Source organism: Balaenoptera physalus (assembly GCF_965194825.1).
Source record: "Balaenoptera physalus genome assembly, chromosome: 13".
Taxonomy (NCBI): domain Eukaryota; kingdom Metazoa; phylum Chordata; class Mammalia; order Artiodactyla; family Balaenopteridae; genus Balaenoptera; species Balaenoptera physalus.
This window is the reverse complement of record NC_138892.1, coordinates 87,833,281-87,860,809: the sequence shown is the minus strand read 5'-3', so window position 1 is coordinate 87,860,809 and position 27,529 is coordinate 87,833,281. Positions and strand designations below refer to the sequence as shown.

The following is a 27,529-nucleotide window of genomic DNA, read 5'->3' as shown; positions in this document are numbered from 1 at the left end:
AATGAGGCTTGTTTTTTAAAATCCAGAGTATTAGATCCTGGATTGCTTTAGAGAACATTTTGTTTTCCACCGAAAGCAGCTGCTCCGCTTTTAAGAGTACAAGTTAATCTACTTTGAGGAAATTAACAGCAGAAAGAGAAGGCCTTGGGCCACGACCAAGGTAGATGTATTAAGTTTTATTCATGTTTGTTAAGTATACTATTTACAGTAGAATCCACAACATACTCCCATTAAGATAAACTAATTTTAGTAAGTACATGACAAGTAGGAAAAATGAGGAGTGGTTGATGATTGACATGAGCAAAAGATACACAGCAAAGGAAAATTAGGTATTTTGGAATACAGTGAACTTTTGGAAAAAGTTAATGAAAATGCCTTTCCTGTGAATGTAATATATGTTCAAGAAAATATAAAATACTAACTTCTCTCAGATATGTCCCTTTGGCTGTAAGATGTGCCATTCCCTATCAGAACTGTAAACAGGGCACTTACCACCACCTGCTCTCTGAGATCATTCCAAGTATGCAAGAGAAATGCAAACAAACAGGAGGAGAGGCCATCAAGCTTTCTCGAGGTGAAAAGGCCAAGGGCACGCCTTGTATAGCTGTCATTTCCAGCATGCTTTCTGTAAACCTCAGATACTCTAATTTTAATGTGGAAAGATAAGGCACAGAAAGAACAGTGCCATGTGTCTGTCACCTGGATGAAAAACAGCTGCCTTCTTCAATGTTCCTCGCCAGGCGGGACGATTCATCAATCAGAGTCAGGGGGTGGAAGAGGCAAGGCTTTTCAACAAAAGTTGTCATTGCTCCTGCTGCCTCGATCTTAAACATAGTCCAAATTCAGACTATCACAACACACGACAAAACTTCCTGTTTCTAATGTCATTCTCCACCCCAGACGAGAAACAGCAATAAGACAAAGAAGTGAAGCCCGACAGTGGGTTTATGAGGACTTAATTTTAAAAGGTTTTATTGACACATCCTCTGAACTGTCCATTTCTTTGTGCTCTGGTGGTTTGCTGGGCAATTTGGAGTGAATGAAAGAAAAGCTTTTCTCCTGTAGCATGGGAGAAGCCTGTTGAGAAAAGGGAGATGGGAAAGGAGAACTGACAAGATGCTTGCCCCACGGATGTTTTCCTGCCGGCAGAGCTTGGGAAAGAGTTAAATAAAGGTTAAGAACCTGGGAGATGATTGGCTTCCTAATATTTGTCTGTCCTGTGTACTGTTTTGGAAAGTCTTCCTGTATCCCCAGGGGTGTGAATTCTGCAGGTTGGAGATGCTAGTTTAACCTTACATTTACTAGAGCAGTTATGACACTTCTTTACGGTCTTTAACTGTCCGGGCAGGGACTTCATCCTCTTTTGGATTTCCACTGCTTAGTACACGGCCAGGCAACTGTGTGAACCTCAAAAAAATATTTTCTGAATAGACTGACTGAATGTATAAATCCACCATGTTTTTGTTTAAATTAAAAAAAGATATAATGGATGTTAACTAAACTTATTGTGACAAAAAAAAATGGACAGATAAGCTGATTTGTTTTACACACACATACATATAGGGAGAGAAGGAGAAAGAGTAGAAAACAGATACCTAAGTAAACTCAGTTGTGTTAGGCATAAAAGAATCAAAGATAGATTTTAAAGTGGCCATTTGTTCAGGCTCTGTGTCATAGATATATTGAACCTTACTTACTAAAACTGCCTTTACCTATTTACAAGATATTTTGCCTACCTCCCCTAACTTCCACACATTTCTGAATAGAAATGCCCCTCGGAACTTTTTCTGAATCTCACTAAGTCATGCGTTCCGAGTTCATTGCAAGATTTTGTTTCAAGCTCTAGCTCTGTTATCTAGGAGATCTATAACCTTGGGCAAATCTCCTGTGTCTCTGAACCTCACATTAATTTCTGAACCTCAGCTACCTTCCCTACAGAGGTAAAACGGAAATATGTAAGTTAGAGCATTTTGCAAACATGAACAGAATATGTTATAGTTCTTTCTTTTTTCTAATATCAGGTTATCGAGTTTGTAGGGAGACCCTATAACACAGCGGTAAAGCACACAGACTCTGGAGTGACAATGCTGGATTCAGTGGCTCCGCAAGTTTGGTCTAGTTACTTAACCTTTCTGTGTCTCAATTTTTCCACTTGTGAAATGTTAATAATAGAGTATTCATGAGGGCTAAATGAGGTAATTCACATAAAGCCTGTGCTGGCACGTAGTAAGCTCTCACTCCGTTAGTTATAATTATTGCAGTGAAGATTCATATTGAATCTTCATATCTGAGAAATATTTGAGAAAATTTGGCATCTGTGAAAGTGGAATTATTTCTAATTTTATAGAGATGAAAGGATCCACAGGACTTCATTCACCTCGCTACACACAGACTTTGTGGCATGGCTTCCTTGCAACCCTGCTGCCTGGCTGAGAAGGGGTGGTTTGACCTTAGATGCCCATAAATCCACCTGGCAAATTGACCACTCCCATGTGGCTAGCGCTTCTACTGTTGTACTAAGAGGTCCACTGGCTTTTTAGCCTTTCCTCAGATTACTGGAGCAACATACAGAAAAACCAGTTTTCCATTAGGGTTCCTTCAGTGTTTGGATTTGGTGCAGTCCTCAAGTGAATTAAAACTCGTTTCCTCAAAAAGCCTGGTTAATTTATTTCTCTGCTTTTAAAAATTGGTATGGAAGCTCTTTCTCACTAATGATGACAGCATACATTTTCCTCACTAAAGTAAGCCCAATATATGGCAGTCTCAATTTACCAAACAGATATATCATAGGACAGGGGACCCCAACCCCCAGGCCATGAAACAGTACCAGCCCGTGGCCTGTTAGGAACCGGGCTGCACAGCAGGAGGTGAGCGGCGGGTAAGCGAGCAAAGCTTCATCTGTATTTACAGCCGCTCCCCATCGCTCGCATTACCACCTGAACTCCGCCTCCTGTCAGATCAGCGGTGGCATTGGATTCTCATAGGAGCGTGAACCCTACTGTGAACTGCGCATGTGAGGGATCTAGGTTGTGCGCTCCTTATGAGAATCTAATGCCTGATGATCTGAGGTGGAGCTGAGGCGGTGATGCAAGCGCTGGGGAGCGGCTGCAGATACAGATTATCATTAGCAGAGAGGTCTGACCGCACAGAGACCATAATAAATCAATTGCTTGCAGACTCATATCAAAACCCTATCAGTAGGGCTTCCCTGGTGGCGCAGTGGTTGAGAGTCTTCCTGCCAGTGCAGGGGACACGGGTTCGAGCCCTGGTCTGGGAGGATCCCACATGCCGCGGAGCAACTGGGCCCATGAGCCACAATTACTGAGCCTGCGCGATTGGAGCCTGTGCTCCGCAACAAGAGAGGCCGCGATAATGAGAGGCCCGCGCACCGCGATGAAGAGTGGCCCCCACTTGCCACAACTAGAGAAAGCCCTCGCACAGAAACGAAGACCCAACACAGCCATAAATAATTAAATAAATAAATAAAATAAACCCAAAGTTAAAAAAAAAAAAAATGTAAGCTGAAATATATATAAAAAAAAAGCAGTTTAGGGAGCTTCCCTGGTGGCACAGTGGTTGAGAGTCTGCCTGCCAATGCAGGGGACACGGGTTCGAGCCCTGGTCTGGGAAGATCCCACATGCCGCGGAGCAACTGGGCCCGTGAGCCACAACTACTGAGCCTGCACGTCTGGAGCTTGTGCGCCACAACAAGAGAGCCCGCAATAGTGAGAGGCCCGCGCACCGCGATGAAGAGTGGCCCCCGCTCGACGCAACTAGAGAAAGCCCTCGCACAGTAACGAAGACCCAACACAGCCAAAATAATAAATAAATTTATATTAAAAAAAAGCAATTTACTCTGTGCATTTGAGTATGGTTAGTTTACAAAATATAAGTAGATATTATGACTTTACAATAATGCGCCATCTACTGTGTAAAAATAGGCTCAGCAGTAAAGAATTGCATTTCTCATGCACTCTACCTTCTGCCATAGAAAAAGATGTTTTTAAAAGTGTGAGCATGTAAAAAACTTACATGTTTTTTTAAAATTGAGGTATAGTTGACATATAACATATTAGTTTCAAGTGTACAACATGCTTCTATATTTGTGTGTATTGTGAAATGATCACCACAATAAGTCTAGTTAACATCTGTCACCATACACAGTTAACAGAAATTTTTTTTCTTGTGCTGAGAATTTTTAAGATCTGCTCTCTTAGCAACTTGCAAATAGGCAATACAGCATTGTTAACTATAGTTATCATGCTGCACATTACATCCCCAGGACTGACTTATTTATTTTATAACTGGAACTTTGTACCTTTTGACTCCCTTCACCCATTTTGCCCAGCCCCCAACCCCACCTCTGGCAGCCACCAATCTGTTTCTGTATCTATGAGCTTGGTTTTGCTTGTTTGTTTATTTGTTTGTTTGCTTGTTTTTAGATTCCACATATGAGTGAGATTATACAGTATTTTTCTTTCTCTGTCTGACTTAATTTCAGATAGAATAATGCCCTCAAGGTCCATCCATGTTGTTGCAAATGGAAAAATTTCTTTCTTTCTTGTGGCTGAATAATATTCCAGTGTGTGTGTGTGTGTGTGTGTGTGTGTGTGTGTGTGTGTGTGTATTACAATTTCTTTATCCATTCATCTGTTGATGGACACTTGGGTTGCTTCCATATCTTGGTATTATAAATAGTTCTTCAGTGAACATAAGGGTGCATAAATAGTGGGCAGCTAATAAACAACAAACATTTATTTCTCACAGTTCTTGAGGCAGGAAGCCCAGGATCATGGTACCAACATGACTGGTGAGGGCCTTCTTTGGGGATGCAGACTTTTTGCTGTGTCCCGGGTGGTAGAGGGACAAGGGATCTCTCTTGAGCCTCTTTTATAAAGTACTAATCCCAGGCGTGAGAGCTTAGTCCCCTTCCAAAGGACCCACCTACTACTATTATCACCTTTGGGGGTTAGGATTCAACATGTGAATGCTGGGGGGACACATTCAGACCATAAAAAAACTCCCAAGTTATTTCATATTTGTTAAGTGATGAAACACACACCCATACACACACCCCCACACACATTTTAGTGAAAGATGCAGGTGTCCTTATAAGCTGGTGTGTGAACCTGTTGTTCTCACCAAATGAGTCATCAAAGATTTGAGAGTTAATTTACGTGAGCGGATGTGTCAGTGTTTACTTTGACAAAAAGACATGAGCATGCACACAAAACACAAGGTGTTCCTCATATAAACAATGAACATACTGTGTAATAACAACCACCCTCCATCAGACACATTTATATCAGGCCCTTAATCCCACACATGTTTCATACAACAACATTATAAGGTAGGTATTATTATCATTATAAATTCCATTTTGCAGATGAGAAAATTGGAAAAAGTGTGATGATTTGCTAAGATGATGTGCAGTGCTCACAGCTGTGATTTATTACAGGATGAAAAAGGACCAAAGGCAGATGAGCAAAGGGAAAAGGCACGTGGGACAAAGCCCAGAGGAAACCAGGTGCAAGCTTCCAAGGGTCCTCTCCCAGCAGAGTCACACAGGATGCACTTCGTTCCTTCAGCAACACGTTGCAGCAACACGTGTGAAATGTCATCTACCAGGAAAGCGCAGTAGAGACTCAGTGCCCGATGTTTTTATCGGGGGCTGGCCATGTAGGCACCCTCTACCAGCACATACAAATTTCAGACTCCCAGAAGGAAACAGATGTATGGCAGAAAGCACATTGTACAAACAGTTTAGGTACAGTAAGCCACGCTTATCAGGGAACTGTGGGAACCCTCTGGAAATTCAAGTTCCCAGACACCAAGGGCCAGCCTTGCCAGTAGACGTTTCCAAGACTAGCAATCTCAGATCTACTTCATTAATGCTTTTATGCACAGGAGTAGACCTGATCAACTGTGGAGAGGTTGTCATTGAGGGCAAAGGCCATGAAGTATCCGAGTGAAGTTCTCATGTTCACTTTGGAGATAACCAAACTGCATATCAGAAAGGTAGATTGCCTCGACCAAAGTCACATCTAAAAAGAGGCAGCTTTTAGGCTGGCCGTCCATGGTTAAGACTCTGCGCTTCCAATGCAGGGGACACGGGTTCCATCCCTTGTGGGGGAACTAAGATCCCACATGCCGCAGGGCACGGCCAAAAGAAAAAAATAAATAAATAATAAAATAAAATGAAATGAGGCAGTGCTGGTACTAGAACCCAAGTCTTCAGACCACACAGAGCACTCAACAGATGTGAAAGTAGAAAGCAGTCTGTGTAGTCCATGCCCATCTCTGCAATTACTGGGGATCTTGATCAATTTGTTTAATTTTTACTAATTCGCTGTTAGATTTTATTACAAAATGAACAAAAAAATACAAGTTGATTTTGAATAGGTAGCTTTTTGGTCTAAATGATGGCATGATTAGAGCACCAGGTATTTTCAATCAGGTATGTTTGTAACTTACTCTCTCATTTCCTCCCTTTTCTAGACTGAGAATTTATTGAAAAATACTATAATTTTTAATAGCTTATAATAAAATAACAAATTACGAGAGAGGAGAGAGAGAAAGGGAAACCTCTTCTTTACATGAGAATGCCAACGGACCAATGCTGAGAATGATATAATTAGATCAGTCAAGGGATCCTAAAATCATCAGATGAAAGGTGGTTGGAGAATGAGATATTCACAGTCTCAAAGTATCATGCCACAGATTACATACTAATTAAAAAAGGGGAGGGAATTCCCTGGTGGTCCAGTGGTTAGGACTTGGTGCTTTCACTGCCATGGCCTCGGTTCAGTCCCTGCTTGGGGAAGTAAGATCCTGCAAGCCACGTGATGCAGCCAAAAATAATAATAGTTTTAAAAATTAAAAAATTTTAAAAATAAAAAGGGGGAAATATCCCTTTACAAGGAGAGAAGTCCTGGCCATCACCTTCACCAAGTGATCAAACTTAACATGTTCATAGAGGTACCAGCAAACATTATGTGTCTCCTGATGGGAGGCAATGAGGACACAATCTCACCTCAGTGGTATTCTTACCGAGGGGTTTAACCTGGACCCAAAAGAAAAAACTAGACAAATCCAGAATGTGGGGACATCCTACAAGACAACTGGCTGAAATCTTCAAAACAGACAGTGTCACGAAAAAGAACAGCAGCAAAAAAGGGATAGTTCTAGGCTGGAAAGAGACAAATGCAATGTGTAAACAACAAAACCAATAAGCACAAAGCTATGAAAGATATTCTGAGGCCAGCTGGAACAAACAGCACATGGGCTGGAAATGATCTCACTGCAGTAATTTTAATTTTCTTAAGTGTGCTGTTTGGAGAATGTCCCTATTCCTGGGACATGAAGTATTTTGGGTGAGAAGTATCATCACAGCTGGAATTTATTTTCATATGATTCATCACTTGAGAGAAAGATAAAGCACATGAAAAGCTTAACCACTGATGAATCTAGATAAAGGGCATACAGGTTGTTTTTTGCATATCCTTTCATCTCTACAGTAAGTGTGATGGTGGCTAATTTTATGTGTCAACTTGGCTAGGCTATGGTGCCCATTTGTTTGGTCCAATATAAGTCTAGATGTTACTGTGAAGGTAGTTTTTAGATGTGATTAACAGTTAAATCAGCAGACTTTGTGTAAACCAGATCACCCTCCGTAGTGCGGGTGAGCCACAACGAATCAGTTGAAGGCCTTAAGAGGAAAAAAAAGAAAATGTTTTCCAGAAGAAGGAATTTGGTCTCAAGACTGCAACACAGAAACCCTGCTTGAGTTTGTAGCCTACCTGGTCTGTCCTGCAAATTTCAGACTTGGGACTACAGCCTAAACTCTTACCAGAATTTCCAACCTGCCAACTTGCCCTCTAGATTTTGAACTTGCAAGCTCGCACAATCGCATGAGCCAATTCCTTAGCCTAAACCTCTCTCTCCATGTATGTTCTATTGGTTCTATTTCTCTGGAGAGCCCTGCCTAATGCAGTAGGTTTGGAAGTCCTCTAAAAAATAAGTTGTGGAGAAATTATAAAAATTCATACATATATATAAATTTTTCACTTGTCTGTAAAATGTGGGACAGAATAATTAAAAAACACATACAACCTTTAAACCCCATTTCAACTCTGAGTTACAATCTTCATCCCCTTATTAAAAATTTTGCATAAAACAATAGTTATTTGTTTTGAGTTAAATTTCAGCTCTTCAAGAAAGATAAATACTATATGATATCGCTTATATGTGGAATCTAAAAAATATAACAAACTAGTGAATATAAAATTAAAAAAGCAGACTCACAGATAAGAGAACAAACTATGGTTACCAGTGGGTGGGCGGACAATACAGGGGTGGAGAGGGGGAGGTACAAACTACTGGGTGTAAGACAGGCTGGAGGATGTGTTGTGCAACACGGGGAATAGAGCCAGTATTCTGTAATAACTGTAAATGGAAAGCAATCTTTAAAGATTGTGTAAAAATAAAAAATTAAATTGAAAAAAATTTCATGGAATTCCCTGGTTGTCCAGTGGTTAGGACTCTGTGCTCTCACTTCCCAGGGCCCGGGTTCAATCCCTGGTCGAGAAACTGAGATCCCACAAGTTGCGTGGTGTGGCCAAAAAAAAAAAAAAAAAAAAGAAAAAGAAAAGAAAAAATTTCAGCTCTTTGGTGATGACGAAATGACCAAAAATCCAATTATGGGGGAAAAAAAGGAGAACTCAGGGTGACTTATATAGACAAGCTCTATGTAACAGTACTGGGAAAACTGAGAATATTATTATTTATCCTTAAAATATTTGTCTGAGATTCCAATTAAACGTGGTGGAATACAAGACCATTTCTCCACAATCCTTCCAGAAACTCACTGAAACAATAGTATTTTTTAAAGTGCAATCCATAAGAGAAAGAGAATAGGAGACAATAGTACCGAGTGACGTCAACCATTCTGGAAGGCAGAAAGCGGAAAGTGAGAAATCACCAACTCTGTAGCCTAGAAGGAACTGAAACCACATTGCAAAGGAGACACTGAAGAAAATCTGATTTCCTTCACAGAAGCTCAGAAAGACTCACAAGAGAGGCACCAGGAATTTTAAAAGGTAAAGCTGAACTAGGGAGTTTTGATAAAAATCTGCATAACCATTACTGAATGGCATTAACTTGGGATGAGTACAATCAGTAAGAGTTTTATTTTTCTCTCACCACCACCCTCAACTCCACTTTTTAAAACCTAGCTCCCCATGTGGAGATGACCAGGCTGATCCTGTTGTGTTCCCAGTCACTTTTAAGTATGAGTCCAATCTCGTTTTCAAGTATTTAAAAGACCCAGTATGAACTGAAATGAAACTTTCACGTCACATTGACGGCTGTTTCTCCCTGATCAGCCCTCACCCCAAACCCAGCAGCTGGAATGTGGCCTCCTATTTTTTCACCACTCTCCTTGTTCCATCTGCTGTCCACTCCCCAGCTGCAATTTCTGGATCCCCCAGGGTCATGTGCACCAGCAACAAGAGGAAACGGGAACAGACTTGCCTAGGACCATTATATGCTGGCATTGCCCTCCCCCCAGCCCCATGGCAAATGGTCAAATGCTGGCTTTTTAGAGCATCATAGGGCATCTATGGATGCTTCACATACCTGTCTTCTCTTACCGCCCCACCAAAGGAGACCTCTGCCCTGCAGTTCCCCACTGCAGTAGTGCACACCCTGCCTCACCTCCGAAGGGGCCCCTTCAGCTCCGGCGCTGGCATTATACCCCCTAAGCAGCCTCTGACAGCTGGCCTCTCCTTGCCCCAGAAAGCAGCCTTCTTGGACAGGATCCTTTCCAGGTGCTTCTGATACGGCTCCTTTCCTAAGAGTCCTCATGGCTCATGGCATCTTTGCCCCACAAAGCTCTGGAATTGTAAACTGCATCCTCTGAAGACCCCTCTCTTGACTCTTCCATCACAGGCAGCACCAGCCAGCCTTGACTGACCCAGGGGAGAGTCAGACACTGGTATATACCCCGCCCCCCAAATGCCAGGGAACACAAATAAAGTGCGCTCAAGAAATCTCCAGGCTCTACTCCAGACCCTTTCAGCAAAGGGACCCACTGATCTCCTCACATAGTTTTTGGTGAGGATACTGTAGGAGAGATGGGAGTATCCCTCCTTCCCTCCTCCAGGGTAAAGGAGGGGAAATGCCAAGCACACCTTGCTTGGCCAACAATTTTTTTTCCAAATAATGCTTTCCTTCCCTGCCTGCTCAATCTCCAGCCTTCTGTTAAATATAAATTGGAGATAAGTAATGAGTTAAAAGTTTATAGAACTAATTTTGCTGTCCTTTAGGAAGTTCTTTGGATACATCAAAAATGTCTGCTTGGAATGTATAGGTACTTGTCTCTCTGTGTTCCCTGCAGTATCTGCTGGGGATTGGTTCCAGGACGCCCCCTCAGATACCAAAATCCGAGGATGCTCAAGTCCCTTATATAAAACCACGTAGTACAGTCATGGATATGGAGGGTTGACTCTACTAGAGCCTCAGTGGAGACCATGGTCCCATTTAACATCCTGTCTTACCCATATAAGGTTCATATACACCTACCTCTGGGGCTCCACACCCACCTAGCCCAGCCAGGTAACTTCTTCTTCCTAATTCCAGCAGGAAATGAGAGATTTATTCACTGGAGAAATGAGCCACAAGAGATCCAGGCTTGAGGGAATCTAAACACTTTCCAGGGAAAATAATGAAAATCCACACAGTAAATGATGAAACCACTAGTTCCCTACAGTGGTCCACAAAACATAGGCAGAAAGTCCTATGCAGATTGGATGATTCTTCCTGAGAAAACTATATAACGCCCTGAGAAAAGACCTAGAGTTAAGGATAGTTGGGAATCCTCCAGTGAAATGGTCTAGTCACTTCCCTGTGGTCATAAAACTGTGAAATGGACCAGAGAAGGCACCAAGCATGTGTACAGAGCTTCCCAGAGGCTTCTTGCTGCCTCCTTCTTAAATATAAATGGGTTGCCACAGGTCACCAGATATTTGAAGAAAGTTTCCTATGTGAAAGGTAACCCCCTCCTCCCAAAAAAACAGAAACAAATAAGAGGTATAGGGGAGGAGCAATACAGAGAGTAGGAAGAAAATGTGTTAATTATAATTAATTTCCTCAGAAATATAGAGAAGATATTTCATCCATGAAACAAGAACATGATGTTATTATTTAAATAATTAGAGAATTTTTAATGGTCTTAGAAATATGAAGACTAAAATTTTTAAATTCAAGGAAAAGGTTAGAAGATAACATTGATGAAATCTCCCCCTTTCCCAAATTGGACATTCGGGGAGAAATTTTTTAAATTAGAGGATCAGTCAAGGCAGTCTAACAATAAACAAATAGGAGATTAAGAAAAAGAAAAGAAGAAAGAGGAAGGGAAGAAATTATCAAAAGATATATGACCAGAAAATTTCCTAGGGTGAAAGGACTCATGTCATCGTAAAGTTTCCAAACACAAGCAATAAAAAGAGACCCTGAATGCTTCTGGAAAGAACAAGAATAGGTTGCATGTAAAAAGGATCTGAAATAAGAGTGCCCTTTGACTTCTCATTAATGACGCAGGAAACTAGAAAATAATATAGTAATTCCTTTAAAATTTGGATGCAAAATCATTTCTAACTCAGAAAGCTGTTCATAATCAAATATCAACCTAGTGTGATAGAACAAAAGCATTTTCAGGCATGCAAGGAATCAAAACATTTACCTCTTATATACTCTTTAATTGGAAACTACTGAAGGATATGCTCCATACAAATGAGGAAGTAAACTAAGAAAGAGGAAGCCATGAGATTCAGAAATCTGGGGGCCTAACACAGAGGATACAGGATGCCAAGGAGAAGTCTTAGAAAGACAGCTGTGCAGCTGTCCTGGAGAGAAGCCAGGACAGATTGGAACAAGAACAAGAAGGGTAGCAGAAATAAAAATAAAAAAGGAATGACAGATAAATGGATACACTTGACCTATGCAAAATTACAGAGGCTATTTGAGAGTTGGGAATAATTTGTAATAAATACATAGTAAAGTGAGCAAATGGAAGAAAAGAATGCAATAATTAACTACAGGAAAAACAAAAGGTTGTGTAAGAAGTAAAAGTAACCATAATATACTATTTGACTCACCAGTGACTTTTTAAAATGCAGTTCCATCTGTTGCTCAAATGATCCACTGCACTTTGAATAAAATCCACACTCCTTACCATGGCTTAAAGGAGTATTCATGATGTGGCCCTATCATGAAACTTTTCTCCTCTCTCACTAAACTCCAGGAAGTTTAGTAAGCTAACTCTGCTGCTCACTATGCATGGGATGCTACCTCCAGATCACCCCATGGTTTTTCATGGTACTCAGGTCTTAGCACAAAATTCACCTTCTCTGTGAGGCTTTCCCTGACCAGCCAGTATAAATTAGTATTGGCTTCCCCTCAGCTCTATCACTATAACATCACTTCATTTTATTTTCTTGCTACTGCATCACTAATTGAAATATTTTATTTGTTAGCATATGAGAGTAAATTAGAATAACTTTAGTTAATATTTATGTAGTACTTATTTCAAACCACCGATAGAAGGGCTCTACATTTGTTATTTTATTCAATCCTCACAGCATCCTGTGAGGTAGGTACTATTATTACCACCATTTTATAGATAAGAAAACACACCAGCAGTCTGGTCCCAGATTTTGCTCATAACCATCATGTTACGTGGCCTTTCCCTATGAGTGCCATGAGGGTATTGACTCTGCCTAGTCTTCATTCTCATAGCCTCAAGATCTTGAGCAGTGCCGGATGCTTACACAGTAAGTACTCCTCAAATGTTTGTTCAATAAATGCATTATGGTAATCTGAAGTCATCATCCTGAGGGAAATGAAAAGAAGGGGGTGGATATTTTTCCTTCTTTGCTATTAGTTATATCACCACATCTCAGTTTTGTTTACCTTTTGGCACCAGCTGCTCTGGTTCTTCTAGTTTTTGGATCTCTTAATCAAGAGATTTCTATCTTCCTTACAGGCTTCGGGTCCTTTGGTGGCTCCATCACGTTACTATTATCTCTCCTTTTCTCTCTAATCCTGTTAACACTGTATTAACTTGTCTGCTACCCAAGGACTGAAGGACAAGATGGCCCCGCCCCCTGGTCTGTGCCCAGGGTGAAATGGATGTGATGGTGATTGCTTCTTGGACCAAGTGGATCCAGTGAGTTGCCTAAAGGGCATCTGGAAGACTCATTGATAGAGTGGTGGAGGAAGAGCAGGAAGCTAGAGACCACTCCTCACTGGACCTTTAGTCCATCGAGAAATCCAGAGTGCATACAAGCAGAAAAAGATGATCTGGTCCCAAGGGACACTAAGACAAAACGTTCCAGAGAGGGTTTAGACAGCCAGAGAGCTCAGGTGGCCAGGAAAGGGAGCTCTATACGAGTGCAACATGTGTTTCCATTTATAGGCCCAAAAGACCCTAAACAAAGTCCCAATAAAATCAACTCATTCCTCTATCTTTTCCACACCACCACCACCCCACTAGTCCAAGCACCATCATCTCTTCCTTGCATGTCACCACAGTCTCCTAACTCAGCCTCAGCCAGAGTGTGCTTTCCTAATGGTGAATATCCTCATGTGAGCATCTTTCATAATCTGAAGAGTCTGAGAATTTCCCAACCCATCAAGACCTGGTTCCTTCGGGCTTAACAGTTCTCCCCTCAACTTATCTCTTTCCTTTTGCATTTTACTATAATCAGGAAGAAGAAACCAGGCTGCAACTTCAATACTTTGTTTGGAAAATTCAGCTAAATATATCAGTTCATCACTTACAAATTCTGCTTTTCACATAACTGTAATACACAAACCCACTAAGCTTTCTTCTACTATATAATAAGGATGCCCTTTCCTCTGGTTTCCATAAATATATTCTCCAGTGCTTTCAGAGCCCTCATCAGCGGTGCTTTTAACATCCATATTTCTAACAATCGGTTCAAGACAATGTAGGCTTTTCTTTTTGTACTCCTCAAATTTCTTCCATCCTCTGCCCAATGCCCAATTCAAAGCCACTTCCACATTTTCAGGTATTTGTTACAGTAGCACCCCATTTCTAGGTGCCAAAATCTATATTCGTTTTCTATTGCTGCTGTAACCAATTACCATACATTTTGTGGCATTATCTTACAGTTTTGGAGGTCAGAAGTCCCAAGTCAAGGTATCAGCAGAGCTACATTCCTTCGGGAGGCTGTAGGGTGAGAATCTGTTTCCTTGCCTTTTCCAGCTTGTAGAAGCCACCTGCATTCCTTGGCTCATGGTCCCTTCTCCATCTTCAAAGCAAGCAGCATAGCATCTTCAACTCTTACTCCCTCTCTCTTTCCCCCCAACCTCTGCTTCCATTGTCACATCTCCTTCTCTTCCTGTGACCCTCCTGCCTTCCTCTTGTAGACCCCTGTGATTACACTGGCCCCAACCAGAAAATCAAGGATAATCTCCCCATCTCAAGAGCTATAATTTAGTCATACCTGCAAAATCTCCTTTACCATAAAAGCTTCAGAGGATTGAGCCATGGACATCACTGGGGGTTCATTACTCAGCTTACCACACTCACCAACCACTTATGCTAGGCCAGGTATTGGATTACATGCATTTGCACAGTGGCAAAAAACTGGATATGCTCTTTGCCCTCAAGAAATGTATGATCTAGTGGGAGAGTCAGATATCAATCCCAAAACCGTACAGATAATTACACCAGTAAATAACTGTAAATTGCAATTAGGGCTCTAAAGGACTGGGAATCACTGTGGGGTTGTGAGGTTACATCTGAGGTAGCGACATTCAGTGTGAGGCTGGCAGGGTGATAAGGAGCCAGCTGGAGATTTCCCTGGTGGTCCAGTGGGTAAGACTCTGCCCTCCCAGTGCAGGGTGCCCGGGTTCGATCCCTGGTCAGGGAATTAGATTGTGCATGCATGCTGCAACTAAGAGTTCGCATGCCACAATGAAGATCCCACATGCCGCAACTAAGACCCAGCGCAGCCTAAATAAATAAATAAATATTAAAAAAAAAAAAAAAAAAAAAGGAGCCAGCTTGATGGGGAGTAGGAAGAAGGCCTTTAAGGTAGAGGGATCAGCAAGTGCAAAGGCCCGGAAGGAAAAGTTTGGGGGATGAAGGGAGATGGAAACAGTGGTAACAAGGTGAGGCTGCAAAGGTAAGAAGGACCAGATTTTTGGGGGCTTCTAGAGCACGGGAGGGACTTTGGGCTTTATTCAAAGCATAAGAGGAAGGGGTCGAGGAATTTTTGAAGCAGATGACAGATGTGATCAGTCTGCTTTGTGAAGAACAGATTAGGGGTGGGAGGTGGGGATAAGCAAGAGGTCAGCAAAAATAGAAACATATATACCCCCTGAAGAGAAGACAGTAGCTTGACCTGGGCACATGGTAGATAAAGTGGAGAGAACCAAACTCATGTAAGCTATATCTTGGACCAAAAATAACTGATGGGACTTGGTATAATTTAGTGTCATTCAAAAGTCTGGGTATGACCATAGGTGTGGGTGGATTATGAGGAACGTAGTGTATCAATGGAGATGAGATGCAAGAAAGGGGAATGGGCCAGCCATGCACCATGTAATAATACAAGAAGAGAGGACTTGAGATGGAAGAGAGAATCAGGAACCAAGTGCTAAAAATCTTCAGTGATGAATGAGGCAGAGGGACAGCGTGTCTCTCAATGACAGCTATAAGGCAGAGAGAGGGTGGCACAGACTACTAGTATGAGCAGTGGCAAGGGGTTTTATAGGAGCTGTCTGATGTGGAGACAGCATGGGAGGGTGAAGGAGACCAGCCCCCTCTAATTCGGAGAGGGGAGATAGTAGAGATTGTGAGTCACCTCCCCTGTAGAGGGAAGTGACCTCACCTGAGGGCAGGAGGAGGGGGAAACATTTAGGAAAGGAGTGGGGGGTGTGCTAATACTGAGTTGCAAAGGGTACTGTGGACGAATTTGGGTGGGAGGTTCTAGTGAGGGTTGAGTCAAGAGAGAAAACCCGGAGCATCAAGAGAGAGTGAAGGATGGAGACATTGTGAGCAAAATGTGATTTGGTGAATTTAACTGATTGCAAGGTTGCCAGTGGTGTGAGTTCTAATAGTTCATTCCTCAAGGATGTTGGGTACTCAGGCCTCTGTATTTACCAGTGGTCTGGAAGGGATGCCAGGCACACTTTTCCTCATGGTCTTTTACGGTAAAGGAATGAGTGATTGAATCTAGGTCCAGAAGTCTGGGGTTGGGTGAAAGTGGACCATGTATGTGCCTAAAACACTCTTACTTCCTTGTTCACCTGACCTTCTCTCATGTTTCTGCTCAAACATCACCTCCACTGATTTCAAGCCCTCCCTGATTTCTCTGACTAATCTTTTTCATGTACCACTGTACTTTGTGCAGACTTCTATTGTAACCCGCATTATACTTTATTGTGTTACTTTTTGTATATCTCTCTTTCTGAATAGAGCAATTTCTCAAGAGTATGAATAATGCTTGAATTATTTCCATTCGCCTATTACCTGGTATAAAGCCTGGTAGTCTTAGTAAGAGCTACGTGTTTAATTAAATGAAACTCAAGTCAATCATTGTTTGCTAGTCATTATTATAAATGTTAGGTTTCAAGAAGAGTTTGTATACTTTTTTTTTTGGCTTGTAAACAACAGAAATTTATTTCTTATAGACCTGGAGGCTGGGAAGTTCAAGACCAAGGCAGATTTGGTGTATGGTGAGGGCCCACTTCATAGCTCATAGAAGACCATCTTCTCTTCTGTATATTCTTAATATAATAGTTACTGTAAAGTTTGTTGTACATATTATGTTTACCTGCTTTCTCAATAGATAATTTAAAAAATTTTTTAATTTTATATTGGAGTATAGTTGATTTACAGTGTTGTTAGTTTCAGGTGTACAGCAAAGGATAATTTTTAGTTAGTTATAATAGTTTGGAGATTTTGTCAAGAAATATATCCGTGGTCTTAACTGATTGTGCTGAATTACCCAGAATTTCAGATTTCCTTGATAATGGCTCTAGAGTCAAATTAATTCCACTACAAGGGATTTCCATTTTTTTGTTTTAATTTCAATTTTGAATGTAATAAACTCACATGGTCAAAAAGCAAATGTACAAACGTATACAGTGAAAAGGCTCATGGAGATTTTCCTTTAATCTGTATATAGAGAGCTTACTCATTCTTTCCTCCACTAGTTGTTTTTTTTTTTTTAACCTCATTCTTTTTTCTTTTTTGGCTGCATTGGGTCTTCATTGCAGTGAGTGGGCTTCTCAGCGCGGTGGCTTCTCTTGTTGCTGAGCACGGGCTCCAGGCGCGTGGGCTTCAGTAGTTGCGGCACGTGGGCTCAGTAGTTGTGGCTCACGGGCTCTAGAGCACAGGCTCAGTAGTTGTGGTGCATGGGCTTAGTTGCTCCGCGGCATGTGGGATCTTCCTGGACCAGGGATCGAACCTGTGTCCTCTGCATTGGCAGGCGGATTCTTAACCACTGCACCACCAGGGAAGCCCCAAAAGACAACATTATGATGCTGGGAATGAGGGGTCATTTGCAACCACATGATCTTAACTACATAGTCTGAGATAGATTTAATAGTTCAACATCATTGTTAATACTTAGTTTAATTAAAAGTGCCTGTATTTACGTGTACATGTGTGAAATGACATACGAATGAGAGTATTGACTGCAGCATTGTTTGTAATAACAAAAGATTGGAAGTCACCCACATATTCATCAGGTGTAAAAAAGAATGAGGTCCGGGCTTCCCTGGCACAGTGATTAAGAATCCGCAGGCCAATACAGGGGACACGGGTTCAAGCCCTGGTCTGGGAAGATCCCACATGCCGCAGAGCAACTAACCCTGTGGCCACAACTACCGAGCCTGTGCTCTAGAGCCCTCGAGCCACAACTACTGAGCCCACGCACCGCAACTACTGAAGCCCACGCGCCTGGAGCCCATGCTCCACAACAAGAGAAGCCACTGCAATAAGAAGCCCGTGCACCGCAACAAAGAGTAGCCCCCGCTCACCACAGCTAGAGAACGTCCGCGCACAGCAACAAAGACCCAATGCAGCCAAAAAAATTTTTAAAAGTTGTCTTTTAACATCAAATGGTAGACTGATGGACTACTGTGAATAAATGTTCTAAGAACATTGGTCAAGAGGAGGAAAGGTGCCGGCAGACCAGCAGACACAATGTTAATGTAAGAGGCATCCATGAAATAATTAAAGGAGCACAAAACTTATTGACATTCTCTATCTACATATTCACTGAATTACTGACATTACTAATTAGAGCAAATAGAATACAGAACCAAAAGGAAAGGAAAATAATTATCAGGAAACTTTTAAATAGTGAATATAGTAAGTGGCAAAATTGTCCACAGAAGATTTGAGACGTCTTGGTTCTTTAGGCTTTTAAGTGGAATAGAACTGAAAACTAGAAAAATAAACTCAAAAGAACAATCCTTCTTTAGCAGAAGTAAATGCCTCAGATGACCTAATAGATTTTTTCTTTCAAAATTCCAGTATTCAATGAACACTGCTTCTAAGTGCCTCTTTTGTTGGATTTGTTTGTCTGTGTATGCATTAATTAGTTTGCTTAAAAACTGCTTTGTTTGCAAACAACAACAAAAAAATCCCCATGTTAAACAGTATTGGAATTTGTTAACATTCCTAGACACATGACTTTGTTCTATATTCTAAGTCAGTTCCTTGGGATGTGGCAGGGACCCTTTCTCTTTACATACTGCCTGAATCTGAAGACGGTAGCGATTTAGTGAGCTGGCATTGTTGAGTTTGATCCTTATGATTTTCATGGGTCCGGTTCATATTGTTATGTAGCATCTTTTTGAATGAACTTTCCCAGAAATGTGTGCAATGAATGCTTACAATCTATGTACAGTTTCACCACTGACACTCCCTAAAAAATCAATCAGGAAAAACTAGCTGTCTAAAATGAATTTGGCAATAAGCATTAAAACATGTACGTACTAACTGTTGTCTGGTTTTATAACCCTCTATCTTTTGGGAGTCAATTAAAACTTTGACTCCAAATAAATCCAGATGTGGAAAAAAATGTATCTGCTGTTTGAAAACAAAGAAGTATAAAACAGAATCAATTAATCTGGATCTAGGAAGTCTAGAAAGAGGTCATTGATTTACCTCAACCAATATCTGTAAGAGCCCCAGTGATGGTACAAGGTTCACGGAAGAGAGGAAATGTGAGTGCAGATATTGCAGGATATGATCAACATCTTATTTCCTGACTTCAAAAGGTAACCCTACTCTTACCTTACCATCTTCCACCCATACTCATTCTACTGTAAAACAAGTCACTTTCTCAAGAAGTGCCTGGGGGCTGAGCCACATGGTGAGTGGCATGATGGAGGGCACAAATGGGGAAGAGGTATGAGGAAGAAGGAGTTAGAAATGAATATATGGAAATGCAAAAGCTCATTTTGAGGAATAGCAAATCCTCCATAATGATTGGAGGAGCACATCCACAAAGAAGAGAGGATAGATTAGAAAAAGACCTCATGCACTAAGTTCAGTTCAGTAGACAATGGTGAAGTCACAGAGGTATTTTGAGTGGGTGAATGACATAATCAAAATAATGCCTTAGGAAAATTAAGAAAAAATAAACTTGAGATCAGTTGAGAGACTTTTGAAATAATGCAAGCAGGAAGTAATGAGAGCATAAAACCAGTACACCAGCAATGGGAAAGAGAGAACATATAGAAACAGATAAAACAGAATCCGCAGGATATGGCATCTGATTGAATGTAGGGGATAAGAGAGTAAGAAAGAAGTGAAAGATGGTTGGACTTGGGCCAAATATCCACCCTTGCTGTAATTAGCTGTGGCTGAGGCAGTGGTCATCTGGTAGCAACATAACCATGTAGACCTATTTGGGTAGGGAAGTTACCAATGAAATGGGAAGGGTAGGCACCCCAAACTACTAAACTCTGCTAAGAAACTGTGTACTAACCCTGTTTAATAAAAACAGCTATGCATACACTTCAAAATGAGACGAAGATCAAAGAAATTAGGGTGCAGCTTCTGTGGCATCAAGTTCTATTCTGTGACTATCGTAGAGGATCAAAATATGACATCCTAAAATATGCCACTTTGGGATGACGATTATTTTAAACTGAAGGCACGAGAGATCCAACAGATGAAAGAGGAAGCCTTCCTGGAACCTCCCTTCTCTGACTAAAAGCGGAAACTTCTGAGAAAAGAGGACTGCCAAAAATCTCCTCTCCTGAAGAAGTTTTACAGCCATGAAGAAGACAGAAAGTCAGTACTGAGATGGACCTGCACAAATATTCCCCCACTAGTATCCCCCATATATTTACCTTCCCATATATTTACCTTTGCTGCCCTTGGAAACTTAAAACATTTGCCTTTACAAACTTGTTTCTCTTGGTCAAGATGCTATATAAACCCAAGTTCTAACCACCCCTTGAGTTACTCATCACTGAGTTTCTCCTGTATGTATGCAAGCTGCAAGAGCTAATAAACTCTGGTTTTCTCTTGTTAATCTGTCTTTTGTCAGCCTAACATGCAACATGCCAGGAAATGAACCTAAAAGGAAAGAGGAAAATTTTTTCTCCCTCCACTACACTATGTACTTCATGAGATAAAAAGAAGAAACTGATAACTCATGTGTTACTAAAAGACAAAGAAAATAATTGTTTGCCTTTTTGGTTTAAAGGCAGGTATTTTCAATATTCAAAGGGCAGTGTGGCTCTCTTGCTTATATATTTACATATCTCAGCTGATTTCAGGTGCAAGAGCCAATAGCACTCCACTGTTCTAAATAACTAGATCATTTCAGTATTTTCCACTCGTCTTTCATGCTATATGGACTGCATTGCCTTGGTTTTAACAATAAATAATTTAGATATAAAATTTTGTGCCTATGTGTATTTGTGCGTTTTGCTGAGGTGATTATCCATTCTTCTAAGATTTGCAAAGTGACATCAGACCCAAAAAGAGCTAGAACCACCGGTGAGGGAGACAGCACACTGGACTAGGAGTCAAATATATCTAGTTTCTCATAATGTTGGGCAGTTTGTGATCTTAAACAATTTAAGTGAGTTTTCTGATCTTCATTTTCCTTGCCTGTAAAATGGAAGTTAATAATAGTCGCCATGCTTTCCTCATATGAATGTTTTGAGGTTACAATTCCATGTTACGTAACTTATATAGCATTTAAAAATATAAAGCATCTCACTTTTGTTAAGCAAAGAAGTCCTTCCCAAAACCTGGATGTGTTTCTACTATAAACACCAACAATAACCTTGCAAGTACAAACCATTCACTAAACTTGAAAACCATGGAATCCCTGAGCAATGCATTATTATGCTTCCCCAAGTGACCTTACAGCTCCATTTTAACTCTACCTTTTATCTTCAAAGTTCAAAGAAACATTTCCTGTGATTTCAGATTCCTGCACTAATATCTAGTACTAAAATCAAAACAATATAACTTTGAATCTGAATCTGCTAAAATGAAATGAAATGTACTAGGCAAAATTGCCCTTTAATAGTGACGGAATGTTAACAACTGCTGAGTGATCATCGTGTGCAAATCCACCCTTGGCCTTATGCCGGAAATCCATTGAGGTCTTTGCTGGTCACGCAAGAGACATTTGTAGCTTGTTTGGCTTAGAACATCCCAACAGGTGCCCCTTCTGTCTAGATTTATAAGGAGTCAGGTAGAATTTGAACTCTAATTATGTCCTAGGATTCTTAACCATCTCCAGTCAAAACAACAAAAACATTTCTCAGACTAGGGGAGAGACTGTACATGCAATTGATCAAATATTCAGATCTACATATCAAAATTTTAAAAAACTAATGAATTGGTTCATTTTAGATGAAATATAAGACTATTAATGGAACTAGCTGAATTTTACAAATTTTTCAATCACAAAGAATCACATGTTTTTCAGTATGACTTTTCCTGATTATTGCTTGTTGTAATGTAATTTCCTCTATTTTTTTTTTTTTCACTTGTCTTCCTTTTTCTTCTCTTCTTGACCTTTTCCCTAAATTTCTGGAGCATGATTATCTCTTTTTTAAAGATTTTCTTTCTCCCATTAATCACTGAACATGAGAGAAATATTTTGCAAAATGTCTTTTCCCACAAAAGGGGCATGACCTATATGACAACAGGAAAATATTTATATGCTATACTGTATTAATAAGGTGAACCAATTTCTAAGTTATTTTAAGGATGTAAGACTCAATTTCTAGGGTAATATTATTCATCTTGTAGATTTGAGGAGACTAATTAGAAGCACAGGCGCAACTGGCACATCATGAACCCTTGTGTGATAGAAAAGACTGATTCTGCTGTGGCTTCGTATTCACAATTGACATTGTGAATCATAGACTAGATCTTATGATAAAAATGTGTGCAAATATTTACAAAGTTATGTTTAGGAATCAGAGCATCCCAAATGCTTCATTTTGAAACATTTTAAACATTTGAGTTGCACCCAAGTTTGATGTACGTGGATTCCAATTTCAGTAGCCTTAGTTGAATGGCCACTGACATGTATTACCAAATGGGCTACAGAGACTCAGTAAAGCCCATCAGTAGGAATGTTTACCATATGTCACTTTAAATGTTTAGAGCATTTGGACAGCTGTTAAGGGGATAAAGTTACAACACAAAGGCTGCCCATATTTACAACTGTAAAGTGAGCAGACCAGCCACGGTATCCTCCTGTACTCAGAAAGAATGTACCATATAGGAAGTGGAGAATGCCTGGGATAATAATGTCTATCATGGGAGGTACCAGGTTCTCACTCTAATATGGTAACTAAATCCTCTCGGGCATTATAAGGCTGAACATTCCCCTGGGTTTCCGTAGTGTGGCATCTGTTAGTTAGAGGAATTACAGTTGCCAAGCCTAAAATAAGACAGAGAAAACTCTTCATTTTCATCTTTCTACACCCATTGAGGAGAGGCCATTCAGAGAAGCAAACAACCTGAAACCCCCAAAGATATAACTAACCCAAACACTCACGGTGCCCACAGTTTAGAAACAATTCTTCATTTATGCACAGAAAAAGTTTACTCATAAGCCTAGACCTCTCAGGTTATACTATCCAGCTGTGCACTTCTTTAAAAACTTACAGAAACTTCAATTTAATAGAGTCAGGAGCCCAGAAGAGGGAATTCTCCGGGCCCGCAGTGATAACAGAGCCCAACAAGAAGAAGAAAGACTCCAGCAACAACTCGGTCAGTGAAAAGCCATGGACTCTGTTTACTAGAGCCGTCCCAATGTCCTTCTCCCCTAAAGACTTCTTTCCTTGCTGTGCAGAGACTTGCTTGTGGCTGGTCTTGGTCGCGGACCCCGAATTGCAATTTCTGCTGATCCCAAACAAACCCATCTTTGCTGGAGAAATATTTGCCTCAGTCTATTTGTTTTAGGTCAACCCTTCCCTGGTCTATCTCTTAATATTAGAAATAATGCACTGAAGGGGAGCAGAATAGATTACCCCTAAAATATGCCTCTTTGGCAGAAGGATTATTTTGAACTGATTATCTCTGAAAGGCTGCAGACACAAAAGACTATCTGAAAACAGAGTAGAAGTTGCATTTACAAGGGAAATCCCCATTTGTAAAGGTGTCTCCCTCTCTGTACCAAGAAAGGAAGGATAACTAAATCTCTAGAAACTCTTACCAATGGAGAAGATACCGACTTAAATCTGCAATTTTCTGTGCATTGTCTGATAACCTCCCATAACTGGTTTGCTCCACTGCTCCAGTATCTTTCTTTTGTCTTTAGCTGAAGATGATATTTAAGGCGATAGCTTGGGCCATTGTACTGACTCAGTTTTCCTGGGTATCTTCCATGTATACAGGAGGTATACATGTTATTAAATTTCTGGGGTTTTTTTCCCTGTTAATCGTGTTTTATTACAGGGATATCTTAGCCAAGAATCTAGAAGGGTAGAGGGAAAATTATTTTTCCTCCCCTACAGAACTAAAAGTCCTGACCTGATGTAAGGGATAACATCTAAAATTATGAAAATAATTGGGAGATACACAACTACTGAAGGAAACCATAACTTGATTTTAATTCTTAGCATAAACCTCTGTAATAATCAGAGGACTGTTCTCAACTTTCTTTCACAAGGTTTTAAGCCCATTTCAAATGTTCAGACCTTCTCAGGTTCAATGAGCTGACAGGCAAGAGAAATTCTTGCATACAAATGGAAAATTTTCTTAACTCATCTTCCTTTCTCTCTGTAGTTCTAAAATCAAATGAAGTTATTTATTACGGAGACTCACTAAATGAAATATTGGCCAAAATTAAACTCTCATTTTTTGTTCTTCCTTTTTCTTTTTTTTCTTCCTCACCATTGCAGGTTCTACCAACGCCCTTTTGTTAGGCCTGCTTACCTAGCTATGCATCTCTGAGCCTGTCCTGAGGGGCCACATCCTGTGTCTGGAATGTGAATCCCCTCTCCCTGCCAGGCGTCCTGTTGGGCCCCCTGCGCACACACACAAACAGCCCTCTCCCTTCATTTAACCATGCATCCCTGCCAATGACTTCTTATCTCTGTCCTTTCAGATATGTGTCTCTTGTAAATCTCCACCTTAATTCAATAAGTTATAGTATGTAATTACCATTTTTATACACATCCTATTCAATGTATATGCTATTTTTCTCACTCGGTTGCCCATTCTGTATGTGTCCATCTTAAAATAACATCTCCAGGGCAAGACCATGTCTGGAAAATTTGCTGAGGACAGAGCCTATCATGGTGCCTTGTGAAAATAACATTTTTTTTTTTTTAAAATGATGACCTAAGTATGAGCAATACTTAGGTAAAAGATTAGTAGAAAGGTTTTTTGAAATAATAAAAACACTTAAAGGAACCTTAAATACTCCTTAGATCATGCCTAAAATACATAAGCATTTCTTTCTTAATCTTAGTAAAATATCAGAAAACAGAAATGAGACTACTTGAAGATATCTTCAGTTCCTGTGTTATAAAAAGTACCTTGTAAAAGGGAAGGGGGTTTTGGACTCATGTTAAAGCACCCATGAACTTACAGATAATCAACTACAGTTCCACATGGTACAGGGGAAAGTTGGAAAAGCAAGACTGTTTATTCTCATAATTTTCTCCTTTTACTCACTAATTCAATACTCAATCAAAGTGTATTTTTCAGCTGAAAGTAGACAGGCACGAGCAAGCCAGAAATAGAATTTCTTAACTCTAGAAGAGGAAAGCTGCTGAATTTTTCACCGCGGCGCATTTGCATATCACTTCTTAATACAGAACTACGTTTCCACTCATTTCCTGCTTAATCAGGGTGGAAATTTTTGTTTGGTGAAAAGGCACCATTGACATATTGTTTCTCGTAAGTGAAATTGTAGACTGGAATGGGTTGTGGATAAGCCCAGTTGAAAACCGTACTTATCTCCCTCCTTGGAAACTCTGAAACTCAGCTTTTTTTTCCTCCTCAAAGTTCAGACTGCATATAGGAATCTCCTACTTCCAAGATGTTAGAAGGCAGGACTACTTGCCCATCCTTCACTTTCCTTTAAAAAAGCTGCACTTCAGTTTTTCATATCATTGCAGTTTTCCAGCGTGTAGGACCAGGAAAACAGAACCCTTAAATCTGTTCATTTCTACACATAAACCTTCCCAAGGAATAGGCAGCTGGGCTAATTATCCTTGATTAGCATAAGAATAAAAGACCCTAGGGTGTTCTTGAATAAAAGAATGTCCTTAGGCTTCTTTGATTTATAACTCTTAGAAGCTTGACTATTCACAAGAAACAAAGTAAGACAAGCCTTCTGTTTTAATAGCGATGAGGCAGCCGCCCCTACCTAGTTCTGCACCTCTCTCCTTTATAACTTACACCGAGCAGAAAACCCGTTTACAGCCAGTGACATCCCCCAGACCTCTCCTCCGAAATTCCCCACCTCCTGTGCATCTTAGAAAATTGAGAAGAGCTTCCTCTTCCTTTCCGCGCTTCAAAACAGGCAGGGGAAGGAGCTGTGAGCAGCCTTTTATCGCGGTTCACGAATGCAGCTGTGAAAGAGCTTGAGGCGGGCGGTACATCCTGTGAGCGGGGGATAAGCAGAAGTCTGAAGAGAAGAATGTAAGGTCCTGTCCGGCGATGACTGATAAAGGAAAAATTGCAAACGTCTGCGTGGCAAGGAACCGTGTGGTCCTTCCTCCGACCCCTTTCTACCAACTGTGCGTTTGAGGAATCGCAGGCTCAATCCACACACACATTTTTGTAAAAATACAGTCAGAATCATAAGCAGTTACCTTCATTGTTCGGTCGGCCGTGAGAGCAGCTCGAGGTGAGCGGAGGCAAAGGCGCTGCGTCCCGGGCGTTCCGGGCGGCGCGAGTCTGGGGAAGGGGCTGGAGGGGCGGCGGGCACACGTGGCGGGCGCCTCGCAGACTGGCCCTGGCAGCGGCGATCGCTGGCTCTCCTGCAGATTGCATCAGCAGGAAGAGTCTTGAGGCTGTGTTTCCCCCAGACGGGCCCCAGAGGGTAGAGCCTCTTCCGCACGAAAATTCCGACCCGGCGCCCAGTCCAGACCCTTACCCACCGCTCACTCCTGGGGGTGGAGGATGCCAGCTTTTCAAACGCGTAACCCCTGAATTAGTGCCTGGGTGTGCGTGTATCATTGATGTGGGGATGTCAAAGAAGAGGAAAAAAACAGATCACAGATCGTGATTGCCATTCCCTCCTTAGCTGGCTGCCTGCCCACCTCACTTTCCACTCTCCCCAAAGTAACTTTCCTGCATGCCCCTGCTCAAAATTATACAGTGGGTCCTGGTCATCTAAAACAGAAAATTTTTAAATGTATATCTTGACTATACATTTAAAGAACACGTGCCTGGTTTTTAAGAGTTTGCCAGTCTCTGTTACTCACACCCCTTCCTCTAGCCCCGCAGTCCCCTGCTCAGTCAACATTTTTTGTCAATTTCTCATGTACTTGGGGGAATTATTCTAATCCTTTGACTGAGCATGTAAAATTTTTTCCGATTTGAATATTTTCTGCTAGCCCAGTTCATGCTCTCTGGGTCCCCTCCCCACTTCTACACAAAAGCGCCAGCATTTCTACTGTTCCAGCTGTCTGGTCAGGCTCCACGATTTTGCTTAAATGCCCTTCTGGTTGACCAGTCTCTGACTCACTCTCTGTCAATCCAGCAACTTCCGGTTTTTGTAAACCTCAGCTAGAGTCTGTGCTATGAAGTCATAGCTGAGTCCCTCAAGCAGAACTGAGCTCTTGTCTATGCACTGCGCTTTGTCCGTATCTTTTATTTTAATTATTTGCACGGATGTTACATCATTAGATTACGAGATTCTTGAGGGTAGATCCTTTGTGGTATTCATCTCCTACAGCCAGTGGACTGCCTTGGAGAGGAAGTGTTCAACACAAATGTGTGTGTGGAAGCTTAACTAAATTTGGTTAGGTGAATGAATGA

The 27,529-nt window shown here is 41.0% G+C and overlaps 1 protein-coding gene across 5 annotated transcripts in view; it reads right to left on the bottom strand.

Moving 5' to 3' along the window:
- Positions 1-27,201, bottom strand: part of BCAT1 (branched chain amino acid transaminase 1) — a 111,331-nt gene extending 84,130 nt beyond the window's left edge. For 3 of the 5 annotated variants that reach the window (XM_082419830.1, XM_082419832.1, XM_082419834.1), the window contains exon 1: positions 26,359-27,201. Coding sequence is in view for 1 of the 5 variants with exons in the window: in XM_082419834.1 (XP_082275960.1) it covers positions 26,359-26,364 (6 nt within the window). In the remaining 4 variants the exon portion in view is untranslated. Of the gene's footprint in view, positions 1-26,006; positions 26,285-26,358 lie in introns of those variants that run through there. The other 2 variants (XM_082419831.1, XM_082419833.1) reach the window with 1 other exon arrangement.
- Between the last annotated feature and the right edge of the window lie 328 nt (positions 27,202-27,529).